The sequence below is a fragment of the Electrona antarctica genome, assembly GCF_951216825.1.
Source record: "Electrona antarctica genome assembly, contig: scaffold_92, whole genome shotgun sequence".
Classification (NCBI taxonomy): Eukaryota; Metazoa; Chordata; class Actinopteri; order Myctophiformes; family Myctophidae; genus Electrona; species Electrona antarctica.
The window spans coordinates 318956-346955 of record NW_027638697.1 but is presented as its reverse complement, the minus strand read 5'-3'; the positions used below and the strand labels follow the sequence as shown (position 1 = coordinate 346955).

The 28000-nt window shown below is 43.5% G+C and overlaps 1 protein-coding gene across 1 annotated transcript in view; it reads right to left on the bottom strand.

Moving 5' to 3' along the window:
• Window positions 1-2785: 2785 nt before the first annotated feature.
• LOC306917830 (matrix metalloproteinase-14-like) overlaps window positions 2786-28000 on the bottom strand; it is a gene marked incomplete at its 3' end in the record, with an annotated part of 41388 nt that continues 16173 nt past the window's right edge. The window contains exons 2-7 of the mRNA XM_079530734.1: window positions 14743-14882; window positions 11248-11352; window positions 10675-10967; window positions 9834-10001; window positions 5784-5951; window positions 2786-2931 (exon numbers count right to left, since the gene is read on the bottom strand). Coding sequence (XP_079386860.1) covers window positions 2786-2931; window positions 5784-5951; window positions 9834-10001; window positions 10675-10967; window positions 11248-11352; window positions 14743-14882 — 1020 coding nt within the window. The remainder of the gene's footprint in view (window positions 2932-5783; window positions 5952-9833; window positions 10002-10674; window positions 10968-11247; window positions 11353-14742; window positions 14883-28000) is intronic.

Here is a 28000-nt window from a genome sequence, read left to right as displayed (position 1 = left end):
GTTACCGTGCCCACGTAATTCGCAATAAACGACGCGAAAAATGCCCCATTCAAAGTCGATGGGGAGACGCGGGTAAAAACAGAAAACGACACGTTACTTTGGAGCCACATTGCTCTGGCATACTGTTACGTAGAAACACGATTTAAACGTCAAACAGCACACGGGGCCATCGACTTTGTGGTGGTTCAGACGGAATTCGAATACGTTGCACGCTTTGCCCGCTATGGCAGTTCAAAGTGTGTGTGGTCTGAGCAATAATCTCGACTCAGAGTGTCGCACGCCCAGAGAGAGAGCGGTTTAGAGTGAGAAGCCAATGTGAAGACTGTACCGAAATTCTCCGAACAAATCGTCGTCACGGCCAAAATATTCACTTTACACGCATGGGTTTCGGTAATTTTGTAGCCACACTCGTCCTCTTTCACCCAATGTCACAACCAAAGCCCAGATACATACAGTACGTGAACTACAGCCCTGAAAGCGACAGGTGTACCATCATAATGTGTCATAAACTCCATGTTAAATACCTGAATGAGTCAGCAATTTTTTCATCACAAGCACAATTCTTAACTCGCTCTTATAACCACGTTTTTTATCGTACCAATACCACGATCGCACACGGCGTACCTCAATGCCTCGGGTCACTCACGGCGAGAACAAAAATCGCATTCGACTTTTACTTTTTGCGATAGAGCAATTTGTTCGGACATACGTTCTGTCATAGAGAGTCACTGTGCTTTTAACTTTCAATACTGTTTGCATTGCATAGACTAGCCCAGGTGAAAATGATACTTTGTTAATGATTCAAGGTCACCTGACCAACTCTCACACACGCGCGCACACACGCACATGCACGCACATGCACACATGTGCACGCACACCACACACACATTGAAAGTCAATAGAGAAATTCGGGGAAACACGTAACTCTGTCATTTCTCAACCGTTTCGGACGCGGGGCGGCTCGCCAGAACCGGGCCGCCCCCATGAGCGAAACCAAATGGACCCCTTGGCATGTTAGCATTAGCATGTTAGCATTAGCATGTTAGCATTAGCATGTTAGCATGTTAGCATTAACATGTTAGCATTAGCATGTTAGCATTAGCATGTTAGCATGTTAGCATTAGCATGTTAGCATGTTAGCCTTAGCATGTTAGCATTAGCATATTAGCATGTTAGCATTAGCATGTTAGCATATTAGCATGTTAGCATTAGCATGTTAGCATGTTAGCATGTTAGCATGTTAGCATTAGCATGTTAGCATTAGCATGTTAGCATTAGCATGTTAACATTAGCATGTTAGCATTAGCATGTTAGCATTAGCATGTTAGCATGTTAGCATTAGCATGTTAGCATTAGCATGTTAGCCTTAGCATGTTAGCATTAGCATGTTAGCCTTAGCATGTTAGCATGTTAGCATTAGCATGTTAGCATGTTAGCATTAGCATGTTAGCATGTTAGCATTAGCATGTTAGCATTAGCATGTTAGCATGTTAGCATTAGCATGTTAGCCTTAGCATGTTAGCATTAGCATATTAGCATGTTAGCATTAGCATGTTAGCATGTTAGCATGTTAGCATTAGCATGTTAACATGTTAGCATGTTAACATGTCTAAGGCTAACTGCAGGCACCCAGTCAAATTTCCTGAAATTTGTTTCTAGTTTTAATATGTATTCTTTACCCAGCACTTTGTAACAGATTTGTTTTAAATGACTAAATAGTGCCTGGCATCAGTGGCATGTACTTGGAGTGGTTGTCAGGACGCTTTGTTTCAATGCAACCAGTATGTGGTCTATATACCTGTAGATGGAATCATACGTCTGTCCCTAAGGCAGGGATACCTACTATTGATGCTCAGTAACAGAACAGTCAACTATAAGCTAGGCCCTAGCTTAGGGTTCTCAACCTGTGGGTCGCACACCTAGCTTAGGGTTCTCAACCGTGGGTCGCATATACACCTTCCCTAATGATTATCTGGTTTCAGTATTTATTTATGTTGTATTGTCTCTATTATTAAGGTTATTGTAGCAGTCAATTTATATTGTGGGTCGGGAGGGGGACGGGGCGGGGGTTCCGAGACACTGCCAAAGCATCTCCGGGGGTCCCCGGCCAAAAACGTTGAGAACCCCTGAACATCAACATCAAGCTAAACTATAAGCAAGGGAACATCAACATCAAGCTAAACTATAAGCAAGGGAACATCAACATCAAGCTAAACTCATGGTCAGTTTCTCTGCAAACAGTACAGTGAGTCACAGCGAGATGAGGGTTTGTTATTCATCCTGAGCAGAGATTTCCTAAAAGTAATCAATAAAATCATCGTCATGAACTTAAGTGGTCAAATATACCTGGAGCAACGTCACATTTGGAGATGTTGCAGAGCTCCCAGCGTTTATCTGGGTCAGTGGTGTAGCACCATGGACCTGTCCAACCATCTGGATTACGGCAGTAGTTGCTCTCCAGGCCTCTGACAGAAATATGCAGATATGTACAGTAGGTAGTAAACAGACCAACAGACAGACAGACGTGCGTGTGTGTGCGTGCGTGCGTGCGTGCGTGCGTGCGTGCGTGCGTGCGTGCGTGCGTGCGTGCGTGCGTGCGTGCGTGCGTATAGATAGATAGATAGATAGATAGATAGATAGATAGATATATAGATAATATATAGATATAGATAGATGGTTAATGGTTATAGATGCATATAGATGGAAATATACTGTAGAGATAGATAGATGGATGGATGGATGGATGGATGGATGGATGGATGGATGGATGTTTGGCTGGGTCTTCTTACTTGTTTGGGTATTTTTCGGGTGTGCGGTTGTGTTTATGAGGTGTTTGGGCCGTCCAGTTCTGGCAGGTTTCCCCAGAGATCGACTTGGCAAGCTCCCCCCGATAGTCGCTGCCGTCCCCATTGTAGCAGGTCGTCTCATCACCTAATGGTTAGGATGGGTAAATGCAGACAACAAATGTCCCGTATGTGCAAAGTCTGCAAACATACAGTAACGAAAATACCCCAAAGGGTAACGAGACAACAACAAAAAATGTTACCTGCATGAGCCAATGGATATTGTAGAGGGTGTGGCTCCATACAAATGAAAATACTTGGTTAAGACATAATGACTCAGTTGCTTTTCATAAAACGTTTCTGAATGGTAGAGAGGCCACATGGGAAAGACATGAAACTTACTCTGAAGGGCCAAATGGGGCGCTAGAGCAACCGGTCTTCTAATAGGCATTAATGTCCTGTTTGACCTACTGCCATGACATGTTTCACAGCTATGTTTCTCATCATGAAGAACATATTGTCCTCAAGGACCAATAAGCTGTGACTCTATAAAGATTGTCTGTAATTTAGAATTTTAGTAAAAACTCTCAAATGCAAACTCCTCCTGGGATTTCTGCGTGAAGATTTCTGCACAAAAATTATCTAAAGTCCCAGTCGAAGAGAAGGTTGTAGGCGGCAGGCCTGCCCTATACGTGAACAAATGAAGCCTCCATAATAATTTATTAATATAATAAATAATTTAGAGGGTGGCATTTGATTAAAATCTAAATACTCACCTATGGTGAAAATCAACCATTTTTAAGAAATCGTGCATTATAGAGGGTATGCCAAACAGTGCTGAAACAAACCTTACTCTAGTTGGCCACAGGGGGGCACTATAGCAATAGATTGAAATGCAGACTGTGAACAGTATATACCTGTATGACTTGTTCTGGGTGCCTGCCATGCAATGGCAGAAACACAGGTTGAAATCTAAAACGCATACTTAATCGTAGTAATAATAATCACCAATACGCGAAACTTCGACGTCTATGGCCGGCCGCACGGTTTACCAAAGCCCCGCAATATATACATCAAAACGTGCGGCTCGGCCGGGAATGGTGTGCTTGTGCTTTTCTTTCCGATTCGCGTTACCGTGCCCACGTAATTCGCAATAAACGACGCGAAAAATGCCCCATTCAAAGTCGATGGGGAGACGCGGGTAAAAACAGAAAACGACACGTTACTTTGGAGCCACATTGCTCTGGCATACTGTTACGTAGAAACACGATTTAAACGTCAAACAGCACACGGGGCCATCGACTTTGTGGTGGTTCAGACGGAATTCGAATACGTTGCACGCTTTGCCCGCTATGGCAGTTCAAAGTGTGTGTGGTCTGAGCAATAATCTCGACTCAGAGTGTCGCACGCCCAGAGAGAGAGCGGTTTAGAGTGAGAAGCCAATGTGAAGACTGTACCGAAATTCTCCGAACAAATCGTCGTCACGGCCAAAATATTCACTTTACACGCATGGGTTTCGGTAATTTTGTAGCCACACTCGTCCTCTTTCACCCAATGTCACAACCAAAGCCCAGATACATACAGTACGTGAACTACAGCCCTGAAAGCGACAGGTGTACCATCATAATGTGTCATAAACTCCATGTTAAATACCTGAATGAGTCAGCAATTTTTTCATCACAAGCACAATTCTTAACTCGCTCTTATAACCACGTTTTTTATCGTACCAATACCACGATCGCACACGGCGTACCTCAATGCCTCGGGTCACTCACGGCGAGAACAAAAATCGCATTCGACTTTTACTTTTTGCGATAGAGCAATTTGTTCGGACATACGTTCTGTCATAGAGAGTCACTGTGCTTTTAACTTTCAATACTGTTTGCATTGCATAGACTAGCCCAGGTGAAAATGATACTTTGTTAATGATTCAAGGTCACCTGACCAACTCTCACACACGCGCGCACACACGCACATGCACGCACATGCACACATGTGCACGCACACCACACACACATTGAAAGTCAATAGAGAAATTCGGGGAAACACGTAACTCTGTCATTTCTCAACCGTTTCGGACGCGGGGCGGCTCACCAGAACCGGGCCGCCCCCATGAGCGAAACCAAATGGACCCCTTGGCATGTTAGCATTAGCATGTTAGCATTAGCATGTTAGCATTAGCATGTTAGCATGTTAGCATTAACATGTTAGCATGTTAGCATTAGCATGTTAGCATGTTAGCATTAGCATGTTAGCATGTTAGCATTAGCATGTTAGCATGTTAGCCTTAGCATGTTAGCATTAGCATATTAGCATGTTAGCATTAGCATGTTAGCATATTAGCATGTTAGCATTAGCATGTTAGCATGTTAGCATGTTAGCATGTTAGCATTAGCATGTTAGCATTAGCATGTTAGCATTAGCATGTTAACATTAGCATGTTAGCATTAGCATGTTAGCATTAGCATGTTAGCATGTTAGCATTAGCATGTTAGCATTAGCATGTTAGCCTTAGCATGTTAGCATTAGCATGTTAGCCTTAGCATGTTAGCATGTTAGCATTAGCATGTTAGCATGTTAGCATTAGCATGTTAGCATGTTAGCATTAGCATGTTAGCATTAGCATGTTAGCATGTTAGCATTAGCATGTTAGCCTTAGCATGTTAGCATTAGCATAATAGCATGTTAGCATTAGCATGTTAGCATGTTAGCATGTTAGCATTAGCATGTTAACATGTTAGCATGTTAACATGTCTAAGGCTAACTGCAGGCACCCAGTCAAATTTCCTGAAATTTGTTTCTAGTTATTATTATTATTATTATTATTATTATTATTATTATTATTATTTTAAATTATTGTTCTATGATAGTTGTCATAGTCCAGCAGTGATGAGCTTACTCAGATTTTCTACCTCTAAATCCCTGATAAAAGATACAATAAAAATAGTAATAATACACAATATTGAATATTTATTCTAAATGTTTTGCAACATCTCTCACCTGGAGGTGGACACGGCATCAGGTTGTCGATGTGAGCCGTCAGTCGGGTGTTCTCCTGCATCAGGTTGCTCTTCTCATTCTTCAGTTGCGTAATCTGTGTATTCATGTTGCTCTTGTCATTCTTCAGTTGAATAATCTCCTGGGTCAGGGCGTCGCAGTTGGGGACATCTGTATCTGTAACAATAGGATTGTTAGTTTTTGTTACCTTGTTTCTACACGGACCAATCTCAGTGTGAGTCACCACCAGTACAGTGGAGCTGACAGAGCCAGATTGTAACATGCTACGTTCTACATGAAACTTGAATAAATGTGTAAGCAGCTACAGGTGCTTTAATCATCCGTTCTTGGAGTATGAGAGGCAGGCATGAAACATCATCCAGGGTCAGGTTGTTTGTGACTGAATTATCTGCAAACAGAGACCAGAAGGTGATACTAAACACAGTTGTGACTGATATAAAACATCTCTACTTAGCAACACTGAACCCCAGGCTGAGTCTGCACTGCAGCAACATAATGTTTGTTGAAAATGGATGCCATCTTGAAAACTAGAAGCCATATTGAATTTCTATTGGCACCATTGAATGTGTCATACAATACATCATTATACTCTGTTCAGACATTCAAGCTCTGCACTGAAAAACCTTTAATTTGATGTGATGTGATGTAAAGTTGGACCTAGGCATTATTAATGCCAAATGCCAATTCTTCTGAAATATTGACTTAATCTGCTGGACTAATTAGTGTGGTTTGGAAAATCAGAAAAGACTTAAAGGACAACTTTAGTTTTTTTCAACCAAGGTTCATGTTTTAGGTTGTTATTAGAGAAAGTAAAAGCTGACTGTTAATATTTTTTTTTGCTGCTTTCTATCGTTTTAGCAATTTTAGCTATTTTTCACAGGGGGGCGGGGGCATTCGAACATGGGGCTAAATATGTATTTTTTTTAACAAAATTGTATAGCCATTTATTTTTTTATTATTTACTATAGTCATACTAGACCCCAGGAAATTAAATCTGGCCACAAAAGATCCCAGGATCTACTGAATGTGAAGGGGGTACTATAGGGGGATGCCATACTGTGTTGTATGGCTGAACATGTCAGTTTGTCACCTCCCCCTTCACATTCAGTAGATCCTGTGTGGCCAGATGTAATTTCCTGGGGTCTAGTAGGACTATAGTAAATAATACAAAAATAAATAGCTAAAATACATATTTAGCCCCATGTTCGAATGCCCCCGCCCCCCTGTACAAATAGCTAAAATCGCTAAAACGAAAGAAAGCAGCAAATGAAAAAAAAGTAACACTCATCTTTTACTTTCTCTAATAACAACCTAAAACATGAACCTTGAAGTTGTCCTTTAAGCTAGCTCTCCACAACACCGACGTCGGGGGCGGATGGCGTTTGAAATAGTCTGTTGCCGACATCTTGTTGTAGATAGTGCCGACATCTTGTTGTAGATAGTTCCGACATCTTGTTGTAGATAGTTCCGACATCTTGTTGTAGATAGTTCCGACATCTTGTTGTAGATAGTTCCGACATCTTGTAGATAGTTCCGACATCTTGTTGTAGATAGTTCCGACATCTTGTTGTAGATAGTTCCGACATCTTGTTGTAGATAGTTCCAACATCTTGTTGTAGATAGTTCCAACATCTTGTTGTAGATAGTTCCAACAGCTACAAGGTCCTGCTGTTCCATTCAGTCTGTAGCGCTGTCTCCTCACAGCTACAAGGTCCCTGTTCCATTCAGTCTGTAGCGCTGTCTCCTCACAGCTACAAGGTCCCTGTTCCATTCAGTCTGTAGCGCTGTCTCCTCACAGCTACAAGGTCCTGGTGTTCCATTCAGTCTGTAGCGCTGTCTCCTCACAGCTACAAGGTCCTGCTGTTCCATTCCTGCCGGGGACGCAGGAAGGAGTTAAAACTATTAATCTGGTGTCCGTGAGGTCAGAAGTTTGCTGGCCGGCTCCATATATGGACACTGTGGGCATGTTCTCTCCTCCATGTCATCAGTTCGGGGCGTGTTCTCTCCTCCATGTCATCAGTTCGGGGCGTGTTCTCTCCTCCATGTCATCAGTTGGGGGCGTGTTCTCTCCTCCATGTCATCAGTTGGGGGCATGTTCTCTCCTCCATGTCATCATTCGGGGGTGTGTTCTCTCCTCCATGTCATCAGTCGGGGGCGTGTTCTCTCCTCCATGTCATCAGTTGGGGGCGTGTTCTCTCCTCCGTGTCATCAGTTGGGGGCGTGTTCTCTCCTCCGTGTCATCAGTTGGGGGCGTGTTCTCTCCTCCGTGTCATCAGTTGGGGGCGTGGTCTCTCCTCCGTGTCATCAGTTGGGGGCGTGGTCTCTCCTCCGTGTCATCAGTTGGGGGCGTGTTCTCTCCTCCGTGTCATCAGTTGGGGGCGTGTTCTCTCCTCTGTGTCATCAGTTGGGGGCGTGTTCTCTCCTCCGTGTCATCAGTTGGGGGCGTGGTCTCTCCTTCGTGTCATCAGTTGGGGGCGTGGTCTCTCCTCCGTGTCATCAGTTGGGGGCGTGTTCTTTAATGTTGCGTTCACGCTGGCAGTTACAAAGCTTCAGGCTACCGATTGATTGATTGATTGTTCTTTATTATTTTTTTAAATCTTTTTTTTGTGGCTTTCGCCTTTATTTCATATATTTTATGGAGGGACAGACAGTAGGCTGACAGGAAATGGGGAGAGAGATGGGGGGAAGACATGCAGTAAAGGCCGTCGGGATCGGGAGTCGAACCCGCGGCACACTGCCAGACTGGATTACCAGCCAAGGTGCCTGGACCGCTGAGCCATGGCCCAGGCCTTGTTCTTTATTTTAGTGCCATGCGTCCAAGGAAGCAAAGCCCAAATGGACACTTTTACTTTAATTGTACATAAACAATGAACCGACATGATCAAATGAATAACCAACTAAAAACACCCAAGCGACATACATGGCATTACATAATTATAATATAAAAAATAAATAAAATAATAAGATTGGGCCTGTAGCAGCAGAGCGGATATGGACCTACTGAAGAGCTGAGATTGTCTTCTACTCCAGGCTCTAGAAACAGAGTGTCTTCTACTCCAGGCTCTAGAAACAGAGTGTCTTCTACTCCAGGCTCTAGAAACAGAGTGTCTTCTACTCCAGGCTCTAGAAACAGAGTGTCTTCTACTCCAGGCTCTAGAAACCGATTGTCTTCTACTCCAGGCTCTAGAAACAGATTGTCTTCTACTCCAGGCTCTAGAAACATATTGTCGACTACTCCAGGCTCTAGAAACAGGTTGTCTTCTACTCCAGGCTCTAGAAACAGATTGTCATCTACTCCAGGCTCTAGAAACAGATTGTCTTCTACTCCAGGCTCTAGAAACAGATTGTCTTCTACTCCAGGCTCTAGAAACAGAGTGTCTTCTACTCCAGGCTCTAGAAACAAACTGTGACTTAAATAGTTCATGATTAAATAACCACTCCAACTTCTGACCATCATCTTCCCAGAAAAGCCCAGGTTGTTCTTGTTGAATTACATCAAATAATGGAACCCTCAAATCATCATAACGTCATAACAGGCCACGTATGTATCTTGGGAGCCATGGCAGGGTGATTCTTTTGATTGATTGAAATATTTATTAAAAGTTTGCTTTAACGGGTCGGCCACGCATGTTGTCGGACTGTCTGACCAACGTATATACGCCCCAAAAGATACACCCCACGTTTGTACCTTCATATCTTTTAGCAGCAGCTACAATCCAAGTTGATCTGGCTTCAACTGCAGCTGCAAAGCTACAATCCATGTTGATCTGGATTCAACTGCAGCTGCAAAGCTACAATCCATGTTGATCTGGATTCAACTGCAGCTGCCAAGCTACAATCCATGTTGATCTGGATTCAACTGCAGCTGCCAAGCTACAATCCATGTTGATCTGGATTCAACTGAAGCTGCAAAGCTACAATCCATGTTGATCTGGATTCAACTGAAGCTGCAAAGCTACAATCCATGTTGATCTGGATTCAACTGCAGTGAAGTATTATTATATATCAAGTTGTTTAACCATTTCCACTCACATCCGTAGAGGTCTTGAATCCCCTGGCGGTCAACTGCTGGCAGCTGGAAGTCATCAGTGTCCATCCATTTGTAGTCTTTATGCATGATGGACGATGTGTCGTCGGAGTGACCCAGACCCAGGATGTGGCCCAGCTCATGGACCGCTACCAGAAACACATTGTAGAAACCTGGATGGATGGAAGAAGAACTCCTTCAGTAAAATAAAATAATATTTATTTTGTTATCCCTTTGTTTTTGCGTCTGGGGGCACCACCTCCTTTTTGTGTAGAAACAGGAACACAGTTGCTACTTCTTTTGCAATGTAGAAAATGTGAAAAAATATACATAATATAAAATAAAAGAACGGTAATATTTTATGTTTAAAATATCGTGAAAAATCGTATCGTGAACCTCATATCGTGAAACGAATCGTATCGTGAGTTGAGTGAATCGTTACATGCCTACTCATCACACGATCACTTCCGGCTCTAAACTTCTAAACGTCTAAAGTGTGGCTGTAAAGAGGAGCATTTTCATGCAACTGCTCTCAGTGGAGCCATCTGGTGGCGGCATGTAATCGGTTAATATATGCCAGGAAGAATACTGCAGAGTAGTCATCTTATTGTTGATCTGATTTTCATTCTTAGTTTGCAAAGTAATGATGTGTTTTTTATTTGTTTGCATCCATACAAAAGGAATGCAATGAATGAGATGTAAGTTGCGCACCATGCACTGTTCTGTAGCATTACAGCTGAAGTTGAAGTGTCCTGTTGTAACAAATGAACAAAAGCCCCTTCAACTAATTCCGGTTGTCTCTATGGTGCAAAACTCACTTTGTGTCCAAGTGACACCATCTCTTACCTTGCACATGCTGGTTGGGGATGCTCCATTGCCAGTCTGAGTTGAAGTGCACATAATCTCTCCTCCCAGGCTTGGAGGACCTCCTCCCTCCATGTGCCAGGTCCGATGATTTAAATGCATGGCCTTTGTGAGGACCCGAGTGGAAGGAGATCATGATGTCGGCCCGATCGCAGATCGCCACGTAGGGGATTTCCTCAAAGGTAAACGGACTGACATCCTCCCAGACTTTGAAGGCTCTACGGATGGCCTTGGATGTGTCCTGCCATGCGATTTTAGGTGCAAAGGTCTCAATACTAGAGGAAGAGGCAAAGAGAGACAAACTAAGCAAAGCTGTCTAAGTGGAGTATTACATTCCCTAACTAACCCCACAGTAATCCCACAGGAAGACAAAACACGGTTTGGGTTTGGCCTGACATTCATCAAGTCTCGGTCAATATTAGGAAAGTCTCCAATGTGTCCAGTTTTGTGGTAGATGATAAGGTGTCATGATGATGTATAGATTATTGTCACATCAATACAAATACCTGAAGACCAATCAAAATGAAGAACTTTAACTGACTGTTCTGTTTGTACCTGTAAGTGAGGTTATACTTGTCCCACGTGGTTCCAACCGCTTCGTAGGTGCTCCACCGCACGTTGGTCTTGTCAGGAACGCCACAGCGGGGTCTCTTCATGGCTCTGACGGGGTGGGGGGGGGGCAAGGAGATATTAGAGCTGAAAATACCAGAATATACTGTTCACTAGCCTACAATTTAGCTCAGCTTAATCTGATGTTATTTTTTCATAACTCCATCCCGAGCCCACCGCAGCCCAGAGCGTGTAGACACCTGTCTTTCATTAAGACTAGATACTGTCTTCATTCACACATCCAACCATGCATTAGCAGGGTCCAAGCTCCACACATCCAACCATGCATTAGCAGGGTCCAGACTCCACACAGCCAACCATGCATTAGCCAGGTCCAGACTCCACACATCCAACCATGCATTAGCAGGGTCCAGACTCCACACATCCAACCATGCATTAGCAGGGTCCAGACTCCACACATCCAACCATGCATTAGCAGGGTCCAGACTCCACACATCCAACCATGCATTAGCCAGGTCCAGACTCAACACATCCAACCATGCATTAGCAGGGTCCAGACTCCACACATCCAACCATGCATTAGCCAGGTCCAGACTCCACACATCCAACCATGCATTAACCAGGTCCAGACTCCACACATCCAACCATGCATTAGCAGGGTCCAGACTCCACACATCCAACCATGCATTAGCAGGGTCCAGACTCCACACATCCAACCATGCATTAGCAGGGTCCAGACTCCACACATCCAACCATGCATTAACCAGGTCCAGACTCCACACATCCAACCATGCATTAGCAGGGTCCAGCCTCCACACATCCAACCATGCATTAGCAGGGTCCAGACTCCACACATCCAACCATGCATTAGCCAGGTCCAGACTCAACACATCCAACCATGCATTAGCAGGGTCCAGACTCCACACATCCAACCATGCATTAGCCAGGTCCAGACTCCACACATCCAACCATGCATTAACCAGGTCCAGACTCCACACATCCAACCATGCATTAGCAGGGTCCAGACTCCACACATCCAACCATGCATTAGCCAGGTCCAGACTCCACACATCCAACCATGCATTAGCCAGGTCCAGACTCCACACATCCAACCATGCATTAGCCAGGTCCAGACTCCACACATCCAACCATGCATTAGCCAGGTCCAGACTCCACATCCAACCATGCATTAGCCAGGTCCAGACTCCACACATCCAACCATGCATTAGCAGGGTCCAGACTCCACACATCCAACCATGCATTAGCAGGGTCCAGACTCCACACATCCAACCATGCATTAGCAGGGTCCAGACTCCACACATCCAACCATGCATTAGCCAGGTCCAGACTCCACACATCCAACCATGCATTAGCCAGGTCCAGACTCCACACATCCAACCATGCATTAGCCAGGTCCAGACTCCACACATCCAACCATGCATTAGCCAGGTCCAGCCTCCACACATCCAACCATGCATTAACCAGGTCCAGACTCCACACATCCAACCATGCATTAGCAGGGTCCAGACTCCACACATCCAACCATGCATTAGCAGGGTCCAGACTCCACACATCCAACCATGCATTAGCCAGGTCCAGACTCCACACATCCAACCATGCATTAGCCAGGTCCAGACTCCACACATCCAACCATGCATTAGCCAGGTCCAGACTCCACATCCAACCATGCATTAGCCAGGTCCAGACTCCACACATCCAACCATGCATTAGCCAGGTCCAGACTCCACACATCCAACCATGCATTAGCCAGGTCCAGACTCCACACATAATTAAACCTATAGCATAGCCTAAAATAGCCTGTTTCAGACAGACATGACAAATAAAACCAGCAGAACAAAATATGACAGCTAAATTCCAACTGAACCAGTCAGTAGATTGCAGCCTATCAATAAATAGGAAATGTCCGACATGGAAAGCAAAAGTCAGCACCAGCCTCCCAAACCAGCTAATGCTAAATTAGCTGTTTTATTGTAAAATATTCGAGTTGGGTAGGATTGTAGCTCCTGGCTTCTCTGTCCCCAAATCAACCGGCGGCGGGTGTGTGGCAAGCAGGCTTACCGAGGTGGAGTTCTTCCACAGCTAGAGGAGAGGGCAGATCTTCGGTCTTTGAATCACTTTGTTTTCATTTGTTTTGCGCGCTTTTACTTTCCACAACAAAACACAACAGGAGTCAGGACGAGGTATAACTAGGGTCAAAATTCAAATCACTAAACTGTCCGTGGTGCCACTGCTGACTGCTGAATAACACAGGCTACTGTCTGCGCAGGCAGGTGACTGCTGAATAACACAGGCTACTGTCTGGGCAGGCAGGTGACTGCTGAATAACACAGGCTACTGTCTGCGCAGGCAGGTGACTGCTGAATAACACAGGCTACTGTCTGGGCAGGCAGGTGACTGCTGAATAACACAGGCTACTGTCTGGGCAGGCAGGTGACTGCTGAATAACAGGCTACTGTCTGCGCAGGCAGGTGACTGCTGAATAACAGGCTACTGTCTGCGCAGGCAGGTGATTCTAAATTGGGAAATTAGACTGGAGCTGCGCTGCACAACGAGCAATTGAGATAATAGGCTGGCTGTGGCTATATAATATTACTGTATATAATATTACTATATATAATATTACTATATATAATATTACTATATATAATATTACTATATAATATTGCTATATATAATATTACTATATAATATTACTATATATAATATTACTATATAATATTACTGGGTAAAACTGCGTGTTTTGATACTGTTATTGTTATCTCTATGACAATTATAATATTCCGAATATATTTGTTATTTTTGATATTTTCATAACTTTACATAGAACATAAACTGAGGGTGCACATTTTGCAACTGAGGGTGCTATGCCCCCTCAGGCACCCCTGTGGCGCCGGGCATGTACTGCATGAGTCTCAGAGGAAGAGGCTCTGTGTGGCTTAATGCTCTATAATAATATACTGTATGAGTCTCAGAGCAAGAGGCTCTGTGTGGCTTATTGCTCTATAATAATATACTGTATGAGTCTCAGAGGAAGAGGCTCTGTGTGGCTTATTGCTCTATAATAATATACTGTATGAGTCTCAGAGGAAGAGGCTCTGTGTGGCTTATTGCTCTATAATAATATACTGTATGAGTCTCAGAGCAAGAGGCTCTGTGTGGCTTATTGCTCTATAATAATATACTGTATGAGTCTCAGAGGAAGAGGCTCTGTGTGGCTTATTGCTCTATAATAATATATTGTATGAGTCTCAGAGGAAGAGGCTCTGTGTGGCTTATTGCTCTATAATAATATACTGTATGAGTCTCAGAGCAAGAGGCTCTGTGTGGCTTATTGCTCTATAATAATATACTGTATGAGTCTCAGAGGAAGAGGCTCTGTGTGGCTTATTGCTCTAGCGAAGGTTTCAATGAATGGTTGACAAAACCAAAGAGCTACATGAGTAGATGTAGGAGACATACGTGATGGTTTGCTGGTCCAACAGTCCAGTGACCTCCAGGGTGTAGACCCTCTGCATCTCCCTGATGGCTTCAGACAGATCCTGGTTAGATGAGTCCGTACTGTCCAGGGGAGCCAGGTAGCCATATTGTCTCAGCCATGACTGGCGGAGACACAAAGACAAACAAGACTCCATTAAAAGGTTTGTTCCACAATAAGAAATAACCAAACACTTACCAAACAAATACCAATTTTTATATATACAGGGAATTATTAGTACAGATTGTGCTGTCTGTGAATCTGTCTGTGGGTGAGCAGGTAATCTGTCTGTGGGTGAGCAGGTAATCTGTCTGTGGGTGAGCAGGTAATCTGTCTGTGGGTGAGCAGGTAATCTCAGTGACCGCTGGACTGATCGGGGCCAGGGCACGCACACACGCACACACACGTTTAGACTAAGGTGGTGTCCAGACGAGGACGTATTCTGCGTTACCCGCACAACTATTTAGCCGATCTGCCATTTTGGCCACACGGGGACCGCTGTCTGTCCGTCCCTCTCTCCTGCCCTGCGCAGTGCACAGCACGCATGGACCTGTGCAGTTCTTGGGTTGAAATAAAACATTCGGAAGGTGCTATCCATGCTTCAATTTGCTCTTCTTTGCAAGCAGACAAAATGTCACGGCAAGGCGTTTGTGTAACTTCATCAAAACGGCTTTGCATTGATTGATTGAAATATGTATTAACAGTTTGCAAACTCAATACAAAGACTGTTAACTGTGAGTGGACGACCCAATTAAGCATTACACTTGTTTACAAGAGGGTCCACCTTGTTCAATTCATCAAAACATTTAGAGACATACAAATAGACACTTCTATATAGACAAAGAACAGAACAGGAATTCATCATAAAGGAGGTAAAAAGGGAAAAGAAACATATACAGTGAGGGAAAAAAGGGGTGGGGGGGAAAGACCCCAGACCCCAGGTAGGATAAACACATCGTTTACTGTCCATATTCCTCTATAAACGGCCTGTTTTCAGAACGAAAACACATCACATGGATGCATACTAGCTGCAGATGTATAGGCAAAATGTTTAGCACTGTGCAGGCAGCAGGTGGAATCAATGTATTAACGAGCAATTATCTGACATTCAGCGGTGTTGCGCACGGTGAATATATTCAATCTCCAAAGTCAAACTCATACATTCACAATGCATCAAGCTGCCTTGCATCAATGCATCAAGCTGCCTTGCATCATGCTGCCTTGCATCAATGCATCATGCTGCCTTGCATCATGCTGCCTTGCATCAATGCATCATGCTGCCTTGCATCAATGCATCATGCTGCCTTGCATCAATGCATCATGCTGCCTTGCATCATGCTGCCTTGCATCAATGCATCATGCTGCCTTGCATCAATGCATCATGCTGCCTTGCATCAATGCATCATGCTGCCTTGCATCAATGCATCATGCTGCCTTGCATCATGCTGCCTTGCATCAATGCATCATGCTGCCTTGCATCATGCTGCCTTGCATCAATGCATCATGCTGCCTTGCATCAATGCATCATGCTGCCTTGCATCAATGCATCATGCTGCCTTGCATCATGCTGCCTTGCATCAATGCATCATGCTGCCTTGCATGTGAGCTTTATATCTGCAAACTATATGAATCCCATGCTTATGTAAAGTATACTTTGTAGCCTACTTCTGGCAGAAGAGGGTAGTTATGACAATATTAGTATAGGCCTATGTAAAATCATTAGAATTGTAATGATTTGTAATGAAAATAATGAAAAACATCAGCTTCAGTTGATTATGACTGTTGATTATGACAGTTGATTAGTAGCCTGCCTACTGAATGATTATGCCACAATGCCACATATATGAATTTTACAGGCCGTGCATAAATATAGCCTACACTACACGCAGCTTTCTCTGGGTGTCCGGAGCTCTCGTCTGGACTACATGCATATAATTAACATAACCGCAATGTGGACACTGGAAACTTTAATGCTGTTTTCAAGCTTGAACGGGTAACAGCCTCTAAGCCACCCCCCCCCCCCCCCCCCCCCACACACACACACACACACACACACACACACACACACACACACACACACACACACACACACACACACACACACACACACACACACACACACACACACACACACACACCCCTTTGACACTTTTATCAGGCTTCACTAACATAGGATCCATTAAACAGAGGGGGGTCACTCACCACCTGGGACTGGAGAGAGAGAGAGAGAGAGAGAGAGACTAGCAGCAGCAGACATGAGCTCCTGCTCCAGCAAATGATTTAACTACTTTTAGATCGAATTTAGTGGCAAGTTTTATGTTAAATTAAAGATAAATATCTTGGGAACAAGTTGGTCTACTTTCAAGTTGATAGAAGAAACGGGTCTTCCAAAATCTGTCAACAAAGACGTCAACAAAGAAGTTAGCTACCTAGCTACAGCTACCTAGCTTGCTAACAGCACTGCCAACAACAACTACTGCAGAACTTCCAACTGAATGGAGACTCCAGGCTTCAACTAGGACACAACTACTAAAAGAAGCAAGAGAGGAGGTAAAACACCAGGAAAAGAGAATAAGAAGGATTAATCACAGAACTGTCAACAAACTGTGGGAGCAGCTAAGTGACTAGCCTACTGGCTGCTAAGTGCTAACTGACAGCTAGCTGCAAGTGCCTGCTGGGATTATTATTATTTGTATTATTTATCTTGGATAGACTATATAATATGGTGATCCAATACCCAGAGGACATTACCTCTGAAACAGGGAGAAAGAAATACAGAGGCAAGGTGCTCAGAGAATATCCTGAAACACTCAGAGAAGAATTTAAAATGCAATGTGACCAAGCAGTCATCACAGACCTGTTGTTCTTTACGGAGGACCCAGAAGCCTGGCACTCCACACTCCGTGAACAATTTAATGACCTTAAAATGATTGGCAACAAATCCACCCGTCAGCTATACACAGATACTGTACCAAGAGTTTGAAAAAGACTTCAGCAGACTGAGAACTCTGGCTGGTGAGAAGAAAGATGCTGCAACTTCAAGACCAGCATCTGCAGCCCCACCAGACTCACCCTCCCAGACCTCAGCTCCCACAGCTGCTCCAGACCCCCAGGCCACTCCTACGCCTGCCATCAGTCCTCACACACCCAGGACACCGGTGTCAAAGCAGCGCATTCAGGAGTGTCTTTCCCTCCTCGAAGTAGAGATCATTGAATTCAAAGAGAACAAGCAGTCAGAGTCTGACACAATTCAACAGCTGAAAGAAGACATGAAACTGTTTAAAGAGGAAAACAATATTACATTTGGACAGCTGAGAGAAAATATAAATGAGCTTCACAGAATAAATCAAACTCTCAGACATGAACTGGACCAGATGAAAAAATAGTTGGAACAGAGATAAACACACCTTGTCAATCTGGAGGAGAAGCTGCTTAGGATGGAAGCAACACAGCAGCACCCTCCAACTCACACCATAGACACTGGTTCACAGACCAGCTCCAGCAGCCATGTAGCACAGACTGACCCCAGCAGTCAGGCAACAGAGTCCAGTCCTCCACAGACTGACCCCAGCAGCCTGGCAACAGAGCCCATACGACCCAGCCATCCACAAAACAATGCAGCCCCTCCAGCCCTACAGTCAGCTCCTCTCTCAGCCAGAGTAGAGTCAACCACAGAGGAACAGGGACCACAAGGTCACCAGCCCCCTAAAACGGCAATCCTCATAGACTCCAATGGCAAATTTATGGAGCACAGGAAGATGTTCCCTCGCCACACTGTGGGGAAGTTTTGGTGTCCGCACACGGACAAAGCCCTCCAACTCCTTTGTCACAAAGAACTTCATGACCCTGACAACATCATCATCCACACTGGAACCAATGACCTGCGCCACAAGGGAGAGAATGTGTCGGAGGCTGTCATCAAAGTGGCTCAGAAAGCGTGCAGGGAGTTTCCTAGGGCCAACATCACTATCTCTACACTGCTGCCACGGAAGGACTTCCCCTGGGACCGGATCGACAACATAAACCGGCTGATCACCTCTGGATGTGCAACACTAAACAATGTCAGCATTGCCCATCACCCCACTCTGACATCTGAACACCTATATGACCACGTTCACCTGGACCAGGAGCATGTCTGGATGTTTGCTGAGGACCTGAGAAGGACAGCAGCTGATGGAGAGCGCTCCGACCCACACTCCACCACAGGACCACCCCGGCTCAGCCAGAGACACCAGCGCACACCACGCCGGTCAAAGGAGAGGAGCCTGACATCAGACCAGCTGAACAGAGACCAGCCTACAAGAGGTCAACCTACTAGACCCCAGCCTACTAGACCCCAGCCTGCTAGAGCCCAGCCTACTGGAGCCCAGCCTACCAGAGCTCAGTCTACCAGAGCCCAGCCTACAAGAGGTCAACCTACTAGACCCCAGCCTACAAGAGGTCAACCTACTAGACCCCAGCCTACCAGAGCCCAGCCTACTAGAGCTCAGTCTACCAGAGCCCAGCCTACAAGAGGTCAACCTACTAGACCCCAGCCTACAAGAGGTCAACCTACTAGACCCCAGCCTACCAGAGCCCAGCCTACTAGAGCCCAGCCTACCAGAGCCCAGCCTACAAGAGGTCAACCTACTAGACCCCAGCCTACAAGAGGTCACCCTACTAGACCCCAGCCTACCAGAGCCCAGCCTACCAGAACCCAACCTACCAGAGTCCAGCCAACTGGAGACCAACCCAGCAGAATGCCACCCACTACACATCAGGCAGGCAACAGTGCCAGGCCTCGAGAGCACTTATCTGGAGCATCATATGCAGGAACACAGCCTGATGCAGTCCAAACTGTGCCACATCCCGGGATACAGCCTACATATGCACAGGTAGTAGCCAACAACTCCTCAAACATCGGAGAGGTGAAGCAACAGCTACAACTGATCTTTAGGATTCTTGGGTAAAACATAATACAGGCTGTTGCTTGCTCCTTACTAGTTCCCAAGTGTATGCTATGCTTCATGTACTGAAGTGTATGCTATGAAGTGTATGCTATGAAGTGTATGCTATGAAGTGTATGCTATGAAGTGTATGCTATGCTTCATGTACTGAAGCGTTTTTGTTACAAATTGAAGGTTCTATTTTTTTAATTCTGATTTGCACACACTGTTTTACTTGCCACTATACTTAGCTTTTGGGCTGAAGAGTACAGACCCAGAATTAATCTCTAGCATAAAAGGTCAAGATATTGTCATATTATTAGAAACATGGTGTTGAGATGGCACATACACCGGCTGTCCCTCAAACTATAGAGAAATCTTACTACCTTCCCTCAAAAACAAACACATACGTCATGGTAGAGATTCAGGTGGAGTTATTGTGTGGTATAAGGAGGATCTGTCATCTCATATACACATTATTAAAAAAGCATCAACACACATCTGGCTTAAGCTAAACAAAAATATTGCCAAATGTGATAATGATTTATTGCGAACGCAGTGATTGCGAACGCAGTGATTGCGAACGCAGTGAGCATTTACTATGAGACCCAGCAGATCACGTCTGTGTGTGTGTCTGTGTGTCTGTGTGTCTGTGTGTCACGCTGTAACACCACCCGCCCACCACCAGAGGGCGCAGCTGTATCACACACAAAAACACACACACACACACATGCACGCACACACACACACACACACGCACGCACGCACGCACGCACGCACACACACACACACAAAAAACTTAACTTAAAAAAAAACTTAAAAAGGAAAAACGCACACACAAAAAACTTAACTTAAAAAAAAACTTAACTTAAAAAAAAACTTAAAAAGGAAAAACGCACACACACAAAAAACTTAACTTAAAAAAAAACTTAACTTAAAAAAAACTTAACTTAAAAAAAAAACTTAAAAAGGAAAAACGCACACACACAAAAAAAACTTAACTTGAAAAAAAACTTAACTTGAAAAAAAACTTAACTTGAAAAAAAACTTAAAGAAAAAACTTTAAAAAAAAAAACCTAAAAAAGAAACACGCACGCACGCACACATACACACACTAAAAAAATAACTTGAAAAAAACATTTAATTTAAAAAACCTTAACTTAAAAAAAACCTTAAAAAGTACGTAATTTATTCTAATTGTTGTTATTGCAATTTACGAGCTGCGTTCGCTTCCCGCGTTTGCGCGTCTTACTTGTATATATGTGCGGCATCCCCATTTGGGGAGGTTCACATATTGTTCAGCTCTTGGGACTAGTGTAGTGGACTATGCCATCACTGACATGGACCCCTACCTCATCAGTGCATTCACTGTTAGACCACAGACCCCTCTATCAGACCACTGTCAAATCAATGTATGTATAAAACCAGCTGTACATAAGATCACAACACAACCAGAGCCCTGCAAATTACATAACATACATCATAAATACAAATGGACTCCTGATGGTGAAGTTAGATTTAAAAATTAAGTTACCTCACCTGAACTCTCTGGTCTAATTAACACATTGCTCTCTCAACAGTTTCAACCAAATCAATTAACCATGGCTGTTAATAAAATAAATCAAATTTACAATAAATCAGCCGATAAAGCAGGACTTACCAAAAACAGCTCTGCATCTAAACAGAGACTGAAAAAGGAAGAGTGGTTTGACAAAGACTGCAAAGATATCAGAAAACAACTACGACAGCAGTCCAACCTTAAACACCACCAACCAAAAGACACAGGCCTGCCAAACATATGTTGAAACATTAAGAGAGTATAAACAGTTAATCAGACATAAGAAGAAACAATATTACGATCAGAAACTAAGAGAAATTGAGGAGTCCATTAACCAAAATCACTTCTGGGAGAGATGGAACAACTTAAAGAGCAAAAAAGAAAACCTGGCATTACAAAATGGAAACATCTGGAAAGACCATTTTGAAAAACTATATGAGCAAATATCCCCCAATGATCTCAATCAACAACAAAAACTAATTAGAGACAAATTGGCAATCCTAGAATCAACAATTAAAACTAATCAGAACCCTCTCGACTATCCAATTTTAATTAAAGAATTAGAAGACAACATAAAAAAGCTTAAATCTGGCAAAGCATGTGGCCCTGACAGCATCATGTCAGAGATGTTAAAGCACAGCAGCCCTGAGCTTAAACGGGCCCTGCTCAAGTTGTTCAACCTCGTCCTTCAATCAGGTTGCTTTCCTCATATCCCCAATATATAAGAGTGGAGATAAATGGGACCCTAACAATTACAGAGGCATATGTGTTAGCAGTAATCTGGGGAAGGTGTTTTGCAGCATCATGAATGCCCGGATGCTGGCCTTCCTTACGGAACACAATGTCCTGAGTAAAGGGCAAATTGGCTTTCTACCAAATCACTGCACCACTGACCATATTATTTACACCCTACATACTCTAATTAGTAATCACGTTCACCAAAAAAGTAAGGGTAACATTTTTGCATGTTTCGTTGATTTTAAAAGGCATTTGATTCCATTTGGCAAGAGGGATTATACAAAATTATCCAAATTGGTGTAGGGGTAAAATGTATGAAATAATTAAATCAATGTATGTCAATAACAAATGTGGAGTAAAACTTGGTGACAAATCTACAGATCTATTCACTCAAGGGAGAGGTGTTTTTCAGGGCAACAGTCTGTCTCCAACACTATTTAACATCTACAGTACATTAATGATTTAGCATTACTGTTGGAGCAGTCTGGAACCCCTGGCCTAACCCTTAATGACAAGGAAGTCAAATTCCTGCTCTATGCTGACGACCTGCTGTTGCTGTCTCCTAGGCCTAGTTCACACCTACACAACAAATGTTCGGTCCGTGTGTGATGTCTGATTGCTGTGTGATTGCTGCTCCAATTCATTTTCAATGGGAGTCACATGGTTTGACCAAACATTTTTGTTTGATGAGGGGGGAGCAATCAGCAATCAGCGATCAAACACAAATGTTTGATCAAACCATGTGACTCCCATTGGAAAAGCATTGTGGTGGCCCAAAAAAACAAAAAAACGACCAAACATTGCTTGATTGGTGTTTGGTGTTTGTTGTTATTGCAATTTACGAGCTGCGTTCGCTTCCCGCGTTTGCGCGTCTTACTTGTATATATGTGCGGCATCCCCATTTGGGGAGGTTCACATATTGTTCAGCTCTTGGGACTAGTGTAGTGGACTATGCCATCACTGACATGGACCCCTACCTCATCAGTGCATTCACTGTTAGACCACAGACCCCTCTATCAGACCACTGTCAAATCAATGTATGTATAAAACCAGCTGTACATAAGATCACAACACAACCAGAGCCCTGCAAATTACATAACATACATCATAAATACAAATGGACTCCTGATGGTGAAGTTAGATTTAAAAATTAAGTTACCTCACCTGAACTCTCTGGTCTAATTAACACATTGCTCTCTCAACAGTTTCAACCAAATCAATTAACCATGGCTGTTAATAAAATAAATCAAATTTACAATAAATCAGCCGATAAAGCAGGACTTACCAAAAACAGCTCTGCATCTAAACAGAGACTGAAAAAGGAAGAGTGGTTTGACAAAGACTGCAAAGATATCAGAAAACAACTACGACAGCAGTCCAACCTTAAACACCACCAACCAAAAGACACAGGCCTGCCAAACATATGTTGAAACATTAAGAGAGTATAAACAGTTAATCAGACATAAGAAGAAACAATATTACGATCAGAAACTAAGAGAAATTGAGGAGTCCATTAACCAAAATCACTTCTGGGAGAGATGGAACAACTTAAAGAGCAAAAAAGAAAACCTGGCATTACAAAATGGAAACATCTGGAAAGACCATTTTGAAAAACTATATGAGCAAATATCCCCCAATGATCTCAATCAACAACAAAAACTAATTAGAGACAAATTGGCAATCCTAGAATCAACAATTAAAACTAATCAGAACCCTCTCGACTATCCAATTTTAATTAAAGAATTAGAAGACAACATAAAAAAGCTTAAATCTGGCAAAGCATGTGGCCCTGACAGCATCATGTCAGAGATGTTAAAGCACAGCAGCCCTGAGCTTAAACGGGCCCTGCTCAAGTTGTTCAACCTCGTCCTTCAATCAGGTTGCTTTCCTCATATCCCCAATATATAAGAGTGGAGATAAATGGGACCCTAACAATTACAGAGGCATATGTGTTAGCAGTAATCTGGGGAAGGTGTTTTGCAGCATCATGAATGCCCGGATGCTGGCCTTCCTTACGGAACACAATGTCCTGAGTAAAGGGCAAATTGGCTTTCTACCAAATCACTGCACCACTGACCATATTATTTACACCCTACATACTCTAATTAGTAATCACGTTCACCAAAAAAGTAAGGGTAACATTTTTGCATGTTTCGTTGATTTTAAAAGGCATTTGATTCCATTTGGCAAGAGGGATTATACAAAATTATCCAAATTGGTGTAGGGGTAAAATGTATGAAATAATTAAATCAATGTATGTCAATAACAAATGTGGAGTAAAACTTGGTGACAAATCTACAGATCTATTCACTCAAGGGAGAGGTGTTTTTCAGGGCAACAGTCTGTCTCCAACACTATTTAACATCTACAGTACATTAATGATTTAGCATTACTGTTGGAGCAGTCTGGAACCCCTGGCCTAACCCTTAATGACAAGGAAGTCAAATTCCTGCTCTATGCTGACGACCTGCTGTTGCTGTCTCCTAGGCCTAGTTCACACCTACACAACAAATGTTCGGTCCGTGTGTGATGTCTGATTGCTGTGTGATTGCTGCTCCAATTCATTTTCAATGGGAGTCACATGGTTTGACCAAACATTTTTGTTTGATGAGGGGGGAGCAATCAGCAATCAGCGATCAAACACAAATGTTTGATCAAACCATGTGACTCCCATTGGAAAAGCATTGTGGTGGCCCAAAAAAACAAAAAAACGACCAAACATTGCTTGATTGGTGTTTGGTACGTGTGAATGAGGCCCTACACAACAAGGACTGCAGCAGCACCTGGACCTGCTGGAGCAGTACTGTCAAAACTGGGCCCTGACAGTAAACTTAAACAAATCTAAAGTGATGATTTTCCAAAAGAAGGCCAGATCGCAGGAAACCAAATATCAATTTAAATTAGGAAATACACCGTTAGTTCATACCCTATATTATGATTACCTGGGACTAAAGATTAGTGCCTCAGGTCATTTTGGTCTGGCAGTGAGTGCACTGAAAGAGAACAGCCGATTCGACTGGTATCACCCCATATAATCGGCGAAATCATCTGTTATCAGCACGTTTGAATGGTGCCAAAAGGTCCATACTGCCATCCTCACCACATAGCCTGGTCAAAGGTTTCCCCCTGGTGGACGTGTCATTTTGGTGCATGGAACTAGGAGCTACTAATATATACTATTCTCTGTCTATCAGGACGTAACTCGAACGGCGCTGAGTCGGGTCTGGTGGCCTTCGCAACGCTCGGCACGGCGACTCGCTCGGCTAGCGCCTCGCTCGGCGGTGCCTCACGTAGCTCATGGCCACCAGACACGGCGCGCCTCCGTCAGGACATCAGTGATAATGACAATCGCTGATAATGACATACTGAACATTGAGGATGCCAGTATGGACATTTTGGCACCATTCAAACGTGCTGATAACGGATGATTTCGCCGATTATATGCATGATACCAGTCGAATGGGGTGAAGAGAAAGCACGCAGAGCATTTTATGCTATTAAAAGAAAATTCTACAAAATTGATATCCCTGTTAGAATTTGGATACAAATATTTGACAGCATAATCCAACCAATTGCACTGTATGGCAGTGAGGTTTGGGGTCCACTCAGTCACCAGGACTACACTAGATGGGACAAACCAATCCCACAGAAACCCTGCATGCAGAATTCTGTAGGTCCATATTAAACATCCAAAGAAAAACACCAACCAATGCATGCAGGGCAGAATTAGGCCGTTACCCATTAATTATTAACATTAGGAAAAGAACACTAAAATTTTGGTTACACCTTAAATTAAGCCCCCAAGACAGCCTGGGATTCCAGGCCCTGCAATCTCAGGAGATGAAACCCCAAAGGAGTCCCTTCTGCCAACTAGTCCTGGGACTTATTGATCACTCACAACCCAACAACAGTGTCCAGCCTCTTCCTCAGACCAGCACTGCTTCACAACCACTAATAGGCCTATCTCACAGCCCGCTTTCCACGCCCACTTCCGGTAAATAGTGGTGTCTTTAACATTAGCATTTACACGTTTTTTTCTCTGGAGAATCTAAGTACATTTTCTAATGTAAAAATGTGACAGACCAATATTATTATGAAGCAAACAAGATGGTAAATCAGGTCGAACAGATAGAACAAACCTTACCTTGAGAAAACAAAAGTTGTAGACTTCTTAAATTACCTCTGTTAACATGTAGCGTCTATGGAGTGACGTCACGCTATCACCACTAACCCCGAAAGGGGGCGTATTTAGGGGGGCGGGGAAATTCTGTGAGATAGGCTTATAAGAGTCAACCAAATTAGTAAACTAATAAAAGACACATATCTGGAACATTGGACTAATCAAACCAAAACTCAAAACAAACGTAATTGTTATCTGGCCCTAACACATGAATATAAACTGGCTGAGTATCTGTTTTCGGTCAAAGACAAAAAGCAAAGACAGATCTTGACCAAATACAGAGTGAGTGACCACAGTCTGGCCATAGAGAAAGGACGACACAAGAAGTCCAATCTACCTCCAGAACAGAGAGTGTGTGGTCATTGTACCTCAGCTGAGGTAGAGACTGAGACACACTTCCTATTAAAATGCAATACATATGATAATATAAGAGCAGAATATTTTAGGAAATTTGAGTTGTTGATCCCAAATTTGAAGGAACTAGATGACAATGACAAAACAATTAATTCTGTTAGGAGAGGGACCTGCAGCACATCTGGCTGCACAGTATGTGACTACATGTCACAACATGAGGGACACATAGAAAACAACACTAAATGTGACCATTATCTTGACACACACACACACACACACTTTAATACTGTATACATTTTGATCATTTGCATATTGTATTGTGTAAGTTATGTTTGATTTAGTTTTCTGTTATATTTGTATTTTTTGCTGCATTGTATGCTTTGGCAATACTGTAGTTGCTACATTCATGCCAATAAAGCTAATTGAATTGAATTGAATTGAATTGAATTGAATTGAATTGAATTGAATTGAATTGAATTGAATAGAATAGAGAGAGAGAGAGAGAGAGAGAGAGAGAGAGAGAGAGAGAGAGAGAGAGAGAGAGTGAGAGAGTCCTAGGGTAGGTACCCTCACATGTTCTCCCCGTGTCCCCTAGGGTAGGTACCCTCACATGTTCTCCCCGTGTCCCCTAGGGTAGGTACCCTCACATGTTCTCCCCGTGTCCCCTAGGGTAGGTACCCTCACATGTTCTCCCCGTGTCCCCTAGGCCAGGTACCCTCACATGTTCTCCCCGTGTCCCCTAGGGTAGGTACCCTCACATGTTCTCCCCGTGTCCCCTAGGGTAGGTACCCTCACAAAAAACATGCAGTAATTCTGGTCTCTAAACTGCCTCCCCCTGGCCAGCTGGGGCGGGAAAGGAACTGGTTGGAATAACGTGTTCCTTCCACGCACTACGTCCAACCAGGGAAACTCCCCCCTGGCAGGTGTAAAGGAGCAACTTGGACACTCAGGCATGAAGGAAGCATGAGTTCAAGTCTGTTGCTCTCCCCATGTCCCCCATATATGGGGACTAGGTTGGCGGAGGGTGTGTAGAGATAATTGACACAGGGGTGAAAAAGTAGGTTACAAAATCGTGGGATAAAAATTATAAAAAGAAAAAGGAAACACGTCTTCACATGCTGCCACCCTCGAAGAACTAACTAACTAAACATTCATTAATACTGAAATTAATGTGACTTTACTTTGGAGGACAAGCATCTAGTAACTAACCCCTAACTAAACATTCATTAAACATTCATTAATAATGAAATGAAATTGACTTTACTTTGGAGGACAAGCATCTAGTAACTAACCCCTAACTAAACGTTAATTAACTGGTAGTTAATTGATGAAAAATTACCCCTGGGGGTCCTTCTGCTACCCCCAGGTGAGCCAGCCCAACATGCGAGACCCCCGGAAGTTTTAGAACCAGTTTCGGAGACCGAGTCAACTCACTAATCCTACCCGCATATGAGCACTCATCCTGGGCATAGAACTGACCGATAATA